This window comes from Microcaecilia unicolor, chromosome 1 (assembly GCF_901765095.1).
Source record: "Microcaecilia unicolor chromosome 1, aMicUni1.1, whole genome shotgun sequence".
Taxonomy (NCBI): domain Eukaryota; kingdom Metazoa; phylum Chordata; class Amphibia; order Gymnophiona; family Siphonopidae; genus Microcaecilia; species Microcaecilia unicolor.
The window spans coordinates 645177980-645193300 of record NC_044031.1 but is presented as its reverse complement, the minus strand read 5'-3'; the positions used below and the strand labels follow the sequence as shown (position 1 = coordinate 645193300).

The 15321-nt window shown below is 43.4% G+C and overlaps 1 protein-coding gene across 1 annotated transcript in view; it reads left to right on the top strand.

Moving 5' to 3' along the window:
- The window catches only part of PRPF19 (pre-mRNA processing factor 19), a 61212-nt gene continuing 45891 nt past the window's right edge, over nt 1-15321 (top strand). Inside the window, exons 1-3 of the mRNA XM_030222169.1 lie at nt 1-209; nt 5119-5268; nt 9528-9604. Of these exons, the coding sequence (XP_030078029.1) occupies nt 191-209; nt 5119-5268; nt 9528-9604 (246 nt within the window). The 5' untranslated portion in view covers nt 1-190. The remainder of the gene's footprint in view (nt 210-5118; nt 5269-9527; nt 9605-15321) is intronic.

The window sequence follows — 15321 nt, the reverse complement described above, 5'->3', positions numbered from 1 at the left end:
GACACCGGGAAAAAAAAAATCGCTGCGCTTGCGCAGTTCAGATTTCAACGCGCGGGCCCAGCGGAGGAACGCTTCAAGCTGCCTGTGGCGCGTGGCAGCGACACGCTAAAGAAAGGACCTATTCGTGTCCGGTAGAACCGAAACGGAAGGAGGCTTGGGTAGCAAAACCGGACTCGGATCGGCCTGAAATATGTCCCTTATCTGCTCTAGTGAGTGTCGCTCAGGGACTCTCAGTTGTGGATTCCCTTCTTTCCGGATAGCCTTTTCCCCCCACATAATAACCCCGTGAAATTTTTCCCTCCTTCCAAACTCCCCCCCCCCCGTCTTTTATTCTGCCTCCATCCGTTGTTTAGCTTCCACTCGTCATAGCTGCTACACATCAAATTCCTCCCTCCTCTGTGTGTGTCTTCCCTGCCATATAATAACCCTTCCACTGTGTATCATCCTCCCTTTATGGCGACTCCCTGAATATCTTCTTCCAGCATAATAAACCCCTGATATGCATTCCTTTATAATCGCTGTATGTTGCCTTCATTACATACCTTCCCATAATATACCCCCTTCAGCTGTATATTCACTTTTTCCGTCCCCATGTGATCTCTAAAACATAACCTCACGTTTCCTGATGTTTGATGTATCCCCTTCTTCCATAGCGAGGCCACTTCTCGCTGCGTATCCCTAGAGCTGATACAATACTATGATAGTTTTTTTTATTTCTTTTCATTCTCAGAATTGCCCCCTCCCTCCAAGGGAATATCCCCTCTCCAGGAATAGATTTCCAAAAACTTTATTGGCATAATATTTTTTAAATGTGTTCCCAAAGAATTAACACTTGCTATATATGTTGTGTTTTTTCCCCATTAATTGCATTGGTTCTCTGTCATTCAGTGCTTCGTTTTTGCTTTTGGATCTGTTTTTTAACATAGAAAACGAAAGCCATTGTGCACTTAACCCTCCATTGCCCCTGGTACAAAATAAGTACCTGAATATATGTAAACCGCTTTGAATGTAGTTGCAAAAAACCTCAGGCGGTATATCAAGTCCCATTTTCCCTTCCCTTTTTCAGTTGTAGCTCAAAGTGAGTTATACTAGCTAGATTCCTGTTCTGGAGAGTTTACGATCTAAGTGTACACCTGAGGCAATGGGGAGTTAAATGACTTGCCTAAAATCACAAAGAACCACTGCTTGGTTCTCAGCCCGATGCTCCAACCATTAAGCTACACCTCTGAATTTTGAATTAGTTAGAACCTATCCATGGCCTACTCTTATTGTTTCTAAAGAGTTGTCTAGAAGCTGAGGTACCATGGACTTCCATTATTTAACTGCCGTCATTTGCTATGTTACTATGTTGCACACATAATCTGTAGATGCAAATTACACAGTCATGTGTGGAGGACAATTTTATAATAGGGCATCTGGTTTAAGAGGTCAAGTGGATGTCTGCTTAGGTGCTGTTGAGCATATATATATAAATGTTCACACCTAGATTATTCAAGTGCATGAGTAATTAGTGTGTTCTATAATCTGTGCATGTACTTATGAACTCTGCCCAAACTCCACCCCTGTACATGCCTACTGGCAAAGAATGTGCCATTGTGTCATTGTGCATGCTTTTATTATGTTGGTCACTATTTTATAACAGGCCATTTATATGCATATATGACCACATTTGCATGAAAATTACTATAAAATTAGTTTGCATGCTTTCCAGCTAGGCAAATGAACCCAAGTTTCCTATACAACTGCAAGCCCCCCAACACCATCTTTTTAATAGTACTTGCCAGTATTTATTCTTCCTGTCTATGTTTGAGCACTGTGAGGGAAGCTTGCCCTGGCCTCTAGTTTTATGGTGGAACAGTGAGTGTGTATTTGAAGCTTGCATTCTTCTTTCCCATGCTTTATCTATTCCATGGTGGGGCCATATATATGTGTGTTTGGAAGCTTGTACTGCTGCTGCCTTCTCTGTAATGGGACAGTGTAGGTAAAGGAAGCTTGTACTGCTCATGCTGTGCCTGTTTCATGTATTCAGTTATGTTTTTGTAAATATAAAGGTCAACAAACAAGATGTACATGGTTCATTTTCATTGGACTAATAATATGTTCGTAGCTAGCTTTCAAGAGTTAACATCTCTTTTGATTAGAGCATCACTGTAGCTCGGGGCAAGTCTCTTAACCCTCTATTGCCCAAGGTACAAAATAAGTGCCTGTATATAATCTGTAAACCACTCTGGGCCCTGTTTACTAAGCTGTGCCATAGGAATATATGGGTATGTCTAATGTTAGCGTGAGTTAAAAACGCTAGCACACCATAGTAAACAGGGCCCTTAAGATTGTAACCACAGAAAGACATCCCATCTCCTTTCCCGTTCCCTTTGAAAGCTAGACCAAGATATATGCATGTTAGCTAGAATGCATCATCTCATCAGGTCACAGCTTTGAAATGTAGTCCAAGATATGTCAGCTAGAATGCATATTATTATTATTATTGTTTGCATTTGTATCCCACATTTTCCCACCTCTTTGCGGGCTCAGTGTGGCTTACAATAAGATAAGAATAATGAGAATATAGTTGTTACAACTTGGTTATGGGTTACATTGTACAAGTTATGCGAGATAATCAAATTATCATTAGGAATATCACAATGGGACATCAACATTGAGACATTGGGAGGAGACAATGGGAAGCTTAAGGGCAGTGTTAAGACACAGAGGCACATGGTGTACATATTTCTGTGAGTAAATGTATGAGTAATGTGGAATTATGGGGGATGAGAGATCATAAGTGGATGTGTGATGCATTGTTGAACAGTGAGTGTGGACTCTATGTGTTTTGGTTGTTTCCGTAAATTGTCTCAAATAGATGGGTCTTCAGTAATCTGCGGAAGGATGCTTGTTCGTGGATCGCTCTTAAGTTGCGTGGCAGTGTGTTCCAAAGCTGCGTGCTCGTGTGAGAAAAGGTTGACGCGTGTAGCGTCTTGTATTTCACGCCCTTGAAAGTAGGGAAATGGAGGTTGAGGTATGTTCGGGAATATCTCCTAGCATAGACATAACTATCAATAAACATGGTAGCTGCAGTACTTGTTTACATTAACTGAGCTGGAAAGTAATATGCTTAATCGGGTGTCTTTTGATGGCATGGATAAAATTAAGAATGATTTCTCTTGAGGATTGGTCAAGTGTTTGGCAGTTAATATGGCATGCAAAAGAATACAAAAATCCTGTTGAGAGTTTGATGGAATCCCATGAGATCAGCCTCTATCTCCATGGTAACACTCTTCCAGGGGTGGAGACAGTGCTCACATTCTCCTGGTTTGTTTATTCTGTCTATATATATTTATATGATCTATTTTATTTGTTTACTAGTAAAACAGGCCTGTTTCTGACACAAATGAAACAGGCGCTAGCAAGGTTTTCCTCAGAGTGTGCATGTTTGAGAGAATATGTGTGAGATTGACTGTGTGTAAGAGAGAGAGAGTGCATATGCGAGTGTGTGTGTGAGAGAGAGAGAGACTGCTGGGTGCGATTGTGTCTCCTCTGTCCCCCCCCCCCTCCAGCCACCCACCGATGCTCTTCTCTCCCCTGCCCCCCCTCCAGCCACCCAGCGAGTCTCCTCTGTCCCCTGTTCCCCCTCCAGCCACCCAGCGATTGTCCTATCTCCCCTGCCCCCCTCCAGCCACCCAGCGATTCTCCTCTGTCCCCTGCCCCCCCCCTCCAGCCACTCAGCAATTCTCCTTTTTCCCTTGCGCCCCTCCAACCACCCAGCGAGTCTCCTTTTTCCCTTGCCCCCCTCCAGCCAACCAGTGAATCTCCTCCTGCCCCCCCTCCAGCCACCCAGCGATTCTCCTGTGCCCCTGCCCCCCTCCAGCCACCCAGCAATTGTCCTATCTCCCCTGCTCCCCTTCAGCCACTCCTCCACTTTAATCAGCATATATTAAATTCCCCCCATGTGCTACAGAAAAGCACCGAGCACATCCTATATAATAAAACGCACCGCCAATGTTCTGAAGCTGTAGTTCCGGAACGTTGCAGGAATGCTTCAAGGCTTGAAGGCTTCACTTTCTCGGCTTCAGAACGTTGGAGGTGTGTTTTATTATATAGGATTAGGATTTATTTACCACCTTTTTGAAGGAATTCACTCAAGGCAGTGTACAATAAGAATAAATCAAACATGAGCAATAGACAACTACAGCAGTAAAAATATTCAGATAATACGGCATAGTATATACTACTTACAATGTCAACAAAATATGTAATAGAACATTTTAATTGACAGTGTAGGGTATAAGCAAAGATGGAGCATATAGATAGCTAAGAGAGGAAGAGAAGTTAGAAAATAAGGTGACATTTAAAGAAAGTTGCACATGAGGTCAGAGAGATGGTTAAATATTATATCAGCTAGGGTAGGAGTGGATAAACATGTCCTGCTGCAGTATGTGCAGCCAGTGTCACTCCTTGTGTGTGTGAGTGAGACTAACAAGTTAGTTACTTCTTCCATTAAAGGCCTGGTTTTATCTCTCTTTTTAGCTGATGAAATGTGTTAGCATGTTTGCGTGTAAACTGTTGGAATTCCCTTACATTATGGTTTTTATGTGTGTGTGTTTTTCACCTTAGCTGCATCTCTGTTTTTAATTTTTATTTATAATTTATTTTGTTGTGCTTTACTAAGGGATGCTGCATTCTTTTTTTTTTTTTATTTCTTGTGCTTTTGGTTTTATGGTTTATTTGGGTTAGTTTTATTGTGTGTACTTCTGTCTATAGATTGTCTACAAATTGTGTTTTAATTACTGTTTCTTGCTTTGACTATAGCACTAAATTTATGTAACAGTTTCCATGGAGCTCAGCTCTATTACTGGGGAGAGAGGTTTCATCACTTTGCTATTGAATAGAGTTGTGTGAGGAGACAGGCTGTGCAGAAGAAACTTGTCTGGGAGCTGAGGATGAATTCATTAGTTTTGTATATCTGCTTGGTTTCAGAAGGTGGGGTTGTGAAAACTTCAACAAAGTGGAAAACTACATCCAAGAAGCAGTGATGATTAAAGGTGTATGTTTGAGATTGGGGATGGTTGAGAGGAGATGATCTCTGTCTTACCATATTATCTTTGTGCATTTATTCCCTAGTTTCCAATGAGGTCCCAGAGCACCCCTGTGTGTCTCCAGTGTCCAATCATGTTTTTGAGCGGCGACTGATTGAGAAGTACATTGCAGAGAATGGCACAGACCCAGTGAACAACCATCCCTTGTCAGAGGAGCAGCTAATAGATCTCAAAGGTAAGAACTGGAAGAGAAATTACTGAAAAGGAGAAGCATCCATCCATGGAGGTCAAGTCTTGTGATGTCACTGAGAGGAAAGAATACCAGCCATTGATCTTGAAGATGCTGGAGATTTTTGAGAAACTCCTTAGTTACATGCCGTTAGACCTTGAGGAGATGTGGGGCGGGGGGGGGGGGGGGGGGGGGGCTGGTAGTCAGTTCCTTCTTGAGAAACAGCTCCGTGATCTCAAAGGGGGAAGTAGGAGCTTATATGAGTGGTTGATATGTACCTGGCCCTTTTTCTGGAATTCAGCTCTTCATCACTGTGCATTTAGTCAAAATCTGCTTCTGCCCCACATGGCATCCAAGATCATTACTTTCATATGTGCACAACAAACCCTTTTGAAGTCGCCCCCCTTCCCCCAAGAGACACCACAGCCTTATGAAGCGGCATTTCCTTTGAGTATTACAGCAGCCTTTCTCTGACTGAGGGCACAGGGCAGGCTTGGGTGGCTCTGTGGAATGGCATGGCACTGCAGTGGGGCTCATCCATCAATAGTGCTATATTCACAAGTGAAATTTCTTTTTACTTTGTTTGTTCAAATACATTTTTAAAGAACTACAAGTATAAACATTTGTACAAGAAAACCAGTAAAAGGTCATAAAAAGGGAAATACAAATATTCCATATATTCAAAGAATAAAGCATAACCCACAATCTATAATATCCTGGGAGATTTTACAGCAGGAAAAACATCTTGGCTCACACAAAAAAGGAAAACAAAACATCATGAAACAATGCTCCTCTTAATGCAAATATATAAGCCTTTCAACAGGCTTCCCACCCCCACCCTGAACTAAACCTGAGCATTTAGCTTTTTAGCATCAAATGAAAGACTTTTAACAGTAAAGGCTTGTAGGGTATTAAACATTTACAAGGAAAACACATGAGCAAAGTAGGGCCAGTGAGAAAAACAGTTGAGAAAAGTAAGGCCATGATACAACTTTTTCTGGCTTGTATCTTACACAAGTCAAGAAAAATGCATATTCAGCTGCTCAGGAACATAGTACAGTGAAGTCTCAATTATCCAACATAAACGGATGGGACTGACTTGTTGTCGGATAAGTGAAAAGTTGGATAATATGGAAAACAATGCATAAACAAAGGCTGGAAAAGCAGGGTCCTGGGTCTGAAACAAATAGTCTCAGGTGCGAAATTTCCCTCTGCTACACCAGAAAATGGAAGAAGATACAATTATGTCACTGGGGGGGGGGGGGGGTCTGTCTGATGTGCTAGATGGTGGATAATCGAGACTGTACTGTACATCTATTCTGAAAATGCAGACAGGGTACACAAAGGCACCAAAAGGCGCCATTATAGTCTCCCCCATTTCTTCTTCTGAGATCCCAGATATGTCTGAACCACCTTTAGTAAGGTTAGGAACTTCTGCTCCTTCCTCATAGCTTTCCACTCTTTTTCCTACTTGAGGTACTGAATGTAACTTAGGAACATTCAAAATATGTAATTTCTTGGCCCTAGTAATAGTTTCCAAGTTTTCTAATCATTTGTTAACTTGGATAAAGTTAGGTTGAGTATGTGAGGTCCAAGGAGTTTATTTTCTGGGTATGAGATGAATCCACAGCCTTCTGCACCTGCATTTTATGGAGAATCCCGGAAAAAAGCAGTCAAATTAGAAATAGTTTTCTCTAAAGATAGAGTCCAGCTACTGTGCAGAAAGAGTTTTCATACTGGCAGATATTTGTGGGAGATCTGAAATTGGAGCCTGTGACAAAGACACCCTAATGGACAGTGCCCAATAGCTCTCAGGAACTGCTTCCCAATCACGGGGTAAAGATCTCAAATCATGTAGCACTTGGTCATTTACTCTTCTCCAGGCTGGCTTTCATGCCTATAGAGTGGTAAGCCATCACCAAGGAACTGCCAGACCTCCCCTCCTTAAGTACTGGTGAGACTTCTAAGTGTTGGAGTTCAATGAGATCTCCTGCACTCCGGGGAAATTGAGTCAACCTAGCTAGGATCTCTCTGGGCACCAAAACTGGGGGAGAGGCAAGGTACTTAACAGTGGAGATCAGGTGAAGTACCACAGGGCTGCTTGAGCCCTGGGCACCTCTCTATTTTTACCCTTTTGTGAGGCGTTATTCCATACTTCTCTTTTCTATTCGGAAAGAAGACAGAGTATCAGAAGAGCACCCAACACAGCCTCTGCTTTCAAGATACTGCGTTGGATTTACACAAGCGTACTCTTTGGAGAGGAGTCACTTCTGTGATGAAAGGCACTGAATTGAAGAACTAAGTGAGAAAGTTCCATAGTTCCCACAGGGAGATGTTCCTTCCTCTCTGAAGTCTAGTTTGCAAGGATAATTATAAAAGTAGATTTAGAGTCCCTGCTGGGAAAAAGAGTGTTAAGCAGCAGACCTAACTAGAATTCGTGCCAGTTTTTTTTCTTTTGAGCTTATTCTCTGACCCTATACCCTATATAATAATTTGCACCTCCAACGTTCTGCGTCTGGATGCCTGGGTTCGTAACATACTTTCCATTGGTCCGCCCTTGCGATGATGTCAGAGGGCGGATCAGTGAAAGGGAAGGGAAGCCAGCCCCAGCCAGCCACAGAACGTTGGAGGTGAGTAGAGAATCACGGGAGAATCGCCCCTCTCCCTCCCCCCCCCCCCCCCCCCCGGTCCTCTCTCCGAGTTCCAGCCCCCCCTCCCCTGCGAGTTCATGCCCCCTCCCTCTCCGTGTTCCAGGCCCCCCTCCCCTTCAATTTCCAGGACCGCCCGCCCCCTCCCTCCCTTCCAAGTTCCGTGCCCCTCCTCTCTTCCAATCTCCAGACCCCCGCGCCTCCCTTCTTCTCTCTCTCCCCTCCGAGTGCAAGCATGACCTGTCCTCCGCCTGCCCCTTGCCTTCCTGCATGCCAGCCAGAATTTAAAAATTCTTACCTCGGGGTCCGGCATCAGCAGTGAAGGCGAGCGGCGCTTCTGCGTGCGTTCCCTTCTGTCTCAGCTCTGCCTCTGGTCCCGCCCTTCCGGAAACAGGAAATGAGGGCGGGACCAGAGGAAGAGCTGAGACAGAAGGGAAGTCAGTTTGAAGCGCTATGCCTGCTCCGCTTCACTGTTGCCGCCGGACCACGAGGTAACAAGTTTTAAATTACAGCCGGCACTTAGGAAGGCAAGGGGCAGGTGGACAGGTCATGCTTGCACTCGGAGGGGAACTCGGATGAGAGGGGGGGCATGGAACAGGGAGGGGGGTCCTGGAAATCGAAGGGGAGGGGAGGGGTCCTGGAACGCGAGGGGGAGGGGTCCTGGAATGCAAAGGGGGGGTCCTGGAACTTGGAGGTAGGGGGGCATGGAACTCGGAGGGGAGGGGGGTTGGAACTCGGAGGAGAGGGAGGGAGGTAGGGATTGCCAGTTAGTTCCAATGATTGGTTTGATGTCCCATTATTGGTGCTAATTGCCTCATTACTCAAATTGGGCACATGGCCAAATTTGAGCATGCAATTTTGAGCACCATTTATAGATTTTGGGGGAATGTGTTTTGATCATGCATGTTAATGGAATTCTTAACCATCATCCAAAACAGAGGTTTAGTAAACCCTAGTCCTTCCCAGTTCTCTTTTCCCCAAGTACCATCCTTGGCTCTCCATGCTGCATTCACACATGAGATCTGCATGCACTGGCTCCATTGTATGCAAATCTGTCTCATGCATATTTATTATGGATATTCTGAAAACTTGACTGGCTGAGTGTGTCCCAAGGACTTTCTTAAGAACCCCTGGTATAATGCCTGTATGGGATTATGCTGAGTAGCCACGCTTCATCTGTCCATGCTGTATTCTTGTACATATGTCTGCATGATATCTTCACAGGGCTTTGGTGAACATCTGCTCTTCAGCTATCCACGCTGTATTGTTGCTTTATCTGTATCACTGTAGGACCTGCATAGTTTAAGGATCTGCTCTTCAGATGTCCTTCCTTATTCTTTACATTAAACCATGTGATATTTGTTTGTGGCTCTAATAGAGGTCATATCAAAATGGTACCTGGTTTACTTAGATTCACCACAGTTGGAGCAGGTAAGTAGCACTTTGAAAAAATTTTATGCTAGTATTTTTCTCAAGTTTGAAATAAAAATCAGGAGGATAATATTGTATTAAAAACCACAAAGTTAATCAAACGTTTTGCTGGATTTGAATTGCATCCTGTCTCTGTAGTTAGATTATCAGCCTATCTCATTGTGTTTTGCCTCATTTTGTCCATAGTTGCCCACCCAATCCGACCAAAGCCGCCCTCTGCCACCAGTATCCCAGCTATCCTGAAGGCACTGCAAGATGAGTGGGTAAGTGCATAGTGCAGGAAGGGGAATCATGTTTAAAGAAAAATTCACAAAAATGATGAATTTCAGTGGGGAACATTTAAGCTGGTAAGTGAATGGCTGGTTTGATTTGTTCTTTTTTTTTTTTTTTGGTATATCTTTTTTGAACAACACAGTTGTATACAAGTAAGCATAAAATATCAGAAAAAAATTGGCCCTGAAGAACATGAACAAGAATTGGAAATGCAGCATAATTTAAAAGTTGACTATAGCATTCACTACTTGCCCCAAGATGTTCAAAGTTTAAGTACAAGTTCAATATCATAATACATATAAGAAAAATACATTAAGAAGCCATTGTGGATATAGTTACCCAGCACACTTGAATTGAAGCAATATCCCATAAATCAATCATATGCTCAACTGCTGTTCTGATTTTTCACATTTTCTCTCTTGTTCCCATCCCAACCCGCCTCTCCCTTTACTACTACTGCATTTGCAGAAGGACTGGGAAATTATCGTAAAAGCTTCTTCAGAAGTGGCAATAATCCAGAATTCCAGCTTTTATTCTAGATTGATAACATTTGAACTCCCACTCAGCCATCTCAAGCATGAATGTTTGCCATTACGCTAACGGGACCGTGAGGACCCACCCAGTGTTTCAACATAGCACTTTTTGCTATTAGAATTGCTGTCAACACCCCCCTCCAGGAAGCTTCTGTTAAAGCCTGATTAATTAAATCATCTTCCAAATTTAACCTCAAAACTTCATATGACCACTCAAATTTGCTTCATAGGGTCTGCTCTAAAGATTTCAGCACTCCTAAACACAGAAGTTGTAGTTTTTCACATTGAAAAAAGGGGTATACAGAATACATACCGGGGACTCTTTCACACTAATCGCATGTATCATCCTCCCATAGACAGTAATATATGCCTTATGCATTAGCTTGCTACTTTGCAAGAGAGACATCTCCATGCTGAAGCAAGAGGACTAAGCAAAGGTTGAAACTCCTCTTGATTCTTCACCCTGTTTAGCTTCTAGCGAAATAATGTAAAGGTGATATATGGGAAAGTTGAGTCAGCCCAGGTATATGGGTGGCAGGGGTGGTATCTATACTGGCCTGTGTGAGGTTCATGTATCCAGTGGACCAGAGCAGCCACATTGTGCATCCGGGTGGAAAATTTGGAGGGGGAAACAAGATCCTGGAAGAGCGACTAGAGGATGTGGAAAATAGATTGTGTCGCACTAATTTGTAATTCAGAGGGAACCCTGAGGAGGAGGCGTTATTGCATGGAAGTGGTACTATAGAGGTATGTCAATCCCTCTGGCTTTCAGTGAGGGTACTGGGGATGCTCCACCTTCTATTAAATTAGAACATGCTCATCGCATCTTAGGTACTAGGAAAGATGAATGTCCCAGAGATGACGTAGCTTGTTTTCACAGCTATGTCTAGAAAGAAGTTCTGTGTAGAGCGAGGTAGCGACAAGAAATTATGTGGCAGTGGAATAAAGTTGAATAAAGTTTTTCAGGACATTGCTGACTTTGCAGAAGTGGTGCAAGGTGAGAGCTGTTACACAATACTTAAAGGCGGAGAACAGGTTGTAACATTTATTAACTAGTGGAACCCTGCCCATTTCCTCAACAATGAAACGGGCTCTAGAAAGGCTTTCTTGTAAGTGATTTTGACTCTCCCCTGCCCTCCTCTCCATGTCCAGCGATTCTCCTCTTCCCTCCCCTCTTTTCCATGTACTACTACTACTACTTAACATTTCTAGAGCGCTACTAGGGTTACGCAGCGCTGTACAATTTAGCAAAGAAGGACAGTCCCTGCTCAAAGGAGCTTACAATCTAAAGGACGAAATGTCAAGTTGGGGCAGTCTAGATTTCTTGAATAGAGGTAGGTGGTTAGGTGCTGAAGGCGACATTGAAGAGGTGGGCTTTGAGCAATGATTTGAAGATGGGCAGGGAGGGGGCCTGGCGAATGTGCTGAGGGAGTTTATTCCAAGCATGGGGTGAGGCGAGGCAGAAAGGGCGGAGCCTGGAGTTGGCAGTGGTGGAGAAGGGTACTGAAAGGAGGGATTTGTCTTGAGAGTGGAGGTTACGGGTAGGAACGTAGGGGGAGATGAGGGTAGAGAGGTAGGGAGGTGCTGCAGATCGAGTGCATTTGTAGGTTAGTAGGAGAAGCTTGAACTGTATGCGGTACCTAATCGGAAGCCAGTGAAGTGACTTGAGGAGAGGGGTGATATGAGTATATCGGTCCAGGCGGAAGATAAGACGTGCAGCAGAGTTCTGAATGGACTGAAGGAGGGATAGATGGCTAAGTGGGAGGCCAGTGAGGAGTAGGTTGCAGTAGTCAAGGCGAGAGTGGATGAGAGAGTGGATGAGAGTTCGGGTGGTGTGCTCAGAGAGGAAAGGGCGGATTTTGCTAATGTTATAGAGGAAGAAGCGACAGGTCTTGGCTATCTGCTGCATATGCGCAGAGAAGGAGAGGGAGGAGTCGAGGATGACTCCAAGGTTGCGGGCAGATGAGACGGGGAGGATGAGGGTGTTATCAACTGAGATAGAGAGCGGAGGGAGAGCGATTCTTCCCTCCCCTCCTCTCCATGTCCAGAGATTCTCCTCTTCCCTGCCCTCCCATCTATGTCCCGCAATTTTCTTCTCTACTGTCCTTCCATCCATGTCCATCAATTCTCCCCTCCCCTTCCCTCCTGACATCAGTTCGCCTCCAGCGTTCCCTTCCCTCTTACTGTTCCGCCCTCTGACATCATTACGTTTTGACACGAGGGCAGGGCAGTGAGAGGGAATGGAACGCTGGAGGCTGGCTAACGTCATCAGATGTTACGAACCCAGGCAGCCAGACAGCAATGGAACGTTGGAGGTGCAAATTATTACATAGGATATGTATGCACTGAATCAGGGACAGAGTAAATTCTATAAATTACTGGGAAAGATGTTATTATTTGTAGAAGGAGTGGTAATAATGGGGTGTGATTTCAGTTTGGTAGTGGGTGCATGGATGGATCATTCAGGGTAGGGGGGGGATAAGTCATTTTCATAGGATCCACCTATGCCAACTAATTAAGGCATTGAATTTGGTGGATATCTAGAGACTAGATCATGCAGGCAGATAAACTACACCCACTACTCCCATGCCCAATGTTCCTATACCGGGATAGGCATATTTTGGGGCAATAGGAGTCTTTTTGGGTGTGTGGAAGAGTTGGAGTTGAGCCAAATTTATCTATCTGATCATGCATGTCTGGATCACTTCTAGTAAGCTGAGGGGAAACAAATAGGTTGTCTTTTGGAAATTACAGGAGAATTTGTTGCAATATGCGGAGGTGGACCAGGAAGTGAGGGACACAGTCAAAAATTATATGAAGTAAAATGATACCGGAGAAGTAGAGGAGTGAATTGTATGGGATGCTTTAAAGGCAGTGTTATTGGGGGTTTATAAAGTGTGGGGGGGGGGGGGGGCGCCTGCAAAAAAAGAAGAGTAGGATGGGAATTACACTTGAGGGATAGGCTAGATTACTTAAAGAAGCAACATAAAATCTGCCCCAAAGGGAAGGTAAATGCTGAATTTACAAAATCCCATAGGGAACTTAGCAATCTACAAGTGCAGAGAGTAAGATTTTCAAAGCTAACATTAAAACAAAAGCTTTTTGAGTTTGGAAGTAAGACAGGGAGACTTGTAGCATGGAAACTGAAGGAACATAAAGGTGTACAAGTGATCCAAAAAGTGAAAGGTGACAAAATGGTATAAAGTGATAGGAAATAAGAACCCAATTTGTGGAAAATTTTCAAGATTTCTATAGGGTTGAGAAGGGAAGGGGGAACAATTCAGGCTTACTTAGAGACTGTACAGTTTTCCACAGTGTCTGAGGCTGATGTTGCATTATTGAATACCCCATGACGGGAATGGAAATGGCAAAGCTTTAAATGGGTTGAAATCACAGAAGGCCCCTGGTTTAGATGAGTTTACGACCCAATTTTATTAAAGAAAATTTGTGAGCTAAGAGACCTCATGGTGAGAGTGGGTAATAGTTTGCTACAAGGAGAATCCCTCCCTCCATCAATGAGGGAAGCAGGTATAATCCTCCCTAAGAAAGGTAAAGATTTGACAGTATGTGGGTCCTACAGACCCATTTTGTCTTTTAAACTTAGATGTAAAACTCATAGTAAAGATCCTAGCAACTAGATTGGCAAAAGTTCTCCCTCAGCTTGTTCATAGTGATCAAACAGAATTTGTTCCTGGCCGCCAGGTAGTTGATAACATAAAATGTACTCTGCATGTAATGTGGACAGCACAGTAGAGGACAAATAAAACAATGCTTTTTTGGCAGTAGATGCAGAAAAAGCATTCGACTGGGTGAGTTGGAAATTCTTATTTAGCATATTGCAAAAAGTAGACCTTGGGGCTAATTTTAGTTATTGGATGGGGAATTATATGACCGGCCAGCAGTGCTAGTGAAGGTGAACAGGGGGTACTCGGCACCATTTGTTATTGAGCACGGCACTAGACTGGACAGGGGTGCCTATTGTCCCTGTTGTTATTTGTGCTGATAGTGGAGCCCTTAGCATAGAGAATTCATGCCAATAAGGATATTCGGGGTGAAGGTGGGAGGTACCAATTATAAAATAGCATTGTTCACAGATGACATTTTGTTCTATTTAGGAGACCCTATACCAATTACTTTGGAGGAATTTAAACAATTTGTCAGGATTAAAAATTAATATGGATAAAACAGAAGCGTTGAGGGTTACTTTGGAGAAGGATGACGATTATGGTACCTCAAGGGGATTTTCACTTTTCTCTGGACCAAGGCTGCTATTAGACTTGCAGTTGCAAATCAGTAAGAATCTCCCAACTTTATGAGCGCAATTGTGGAAAAATACTTGAAGCTGTTAGGAGGGATTTAAATAGATAGGGGGATATATTTCTTGGTGGGGACGAATAGTGGTTTTAAAAATGAATATTTTAGATTGAGATGGGTTATTAGTTTTTCCATAGCGTCCCACAGATCATTCCAGAGACTTGTGGGTTATGTCCGTCTGCCAGCAGGTGGAGATAGAAAACTAGAGCTCTGCCGTATAGTACCCTGTGCAGTAGCCACATCTTCAGTATTCTCTCTATCTAGCAGGTTGACAGACATACCCTGTGATCTCTGGATTTGGTGCTGGTTCCTGGCCAGTGGAACCCTGGGGGTTGAGTTGAAGCTGGCTCGGGATATACCTGGTGATGCCGGGTCCCTTCCCATCTCCTCCCTTTGTTTGTGTTGTTAAGACAGCAGATTGAGAAAGAAGAATCTATAACATAAATGACTTTGGAAGTTTAGCTTGGATAACTAAGAGCGACAAGAGAGCATTAACAACAGAAAGATTTACCTGACAAAGCCCGATGAAATTGAAGGGCGAAACGGGACCCGTTTCTGAAATAAGTGTATTGTTTATGCTTTATTTAGAAGCCCATAGAATTTATTGTTTTAGCTGTACTCACTGCTAAATGACATGTAAAGAAAAAGAAATACAAAGTGAAAGAGATATAAGAAAACAGAGTATTTTTTGTCAGTGAAGAGTGGTTGTTCAGCGAATCTGTCAATACAAAAAGTTTCAGACTGCTGATTTACAGAGGCATTTTCCCTCCTAATCTCATCTCTTAACAACATGAACAAAATCCACTGTTGAATGACATTGATGATAATATTTTAAAAATATATAAAAAATTAAACAATCC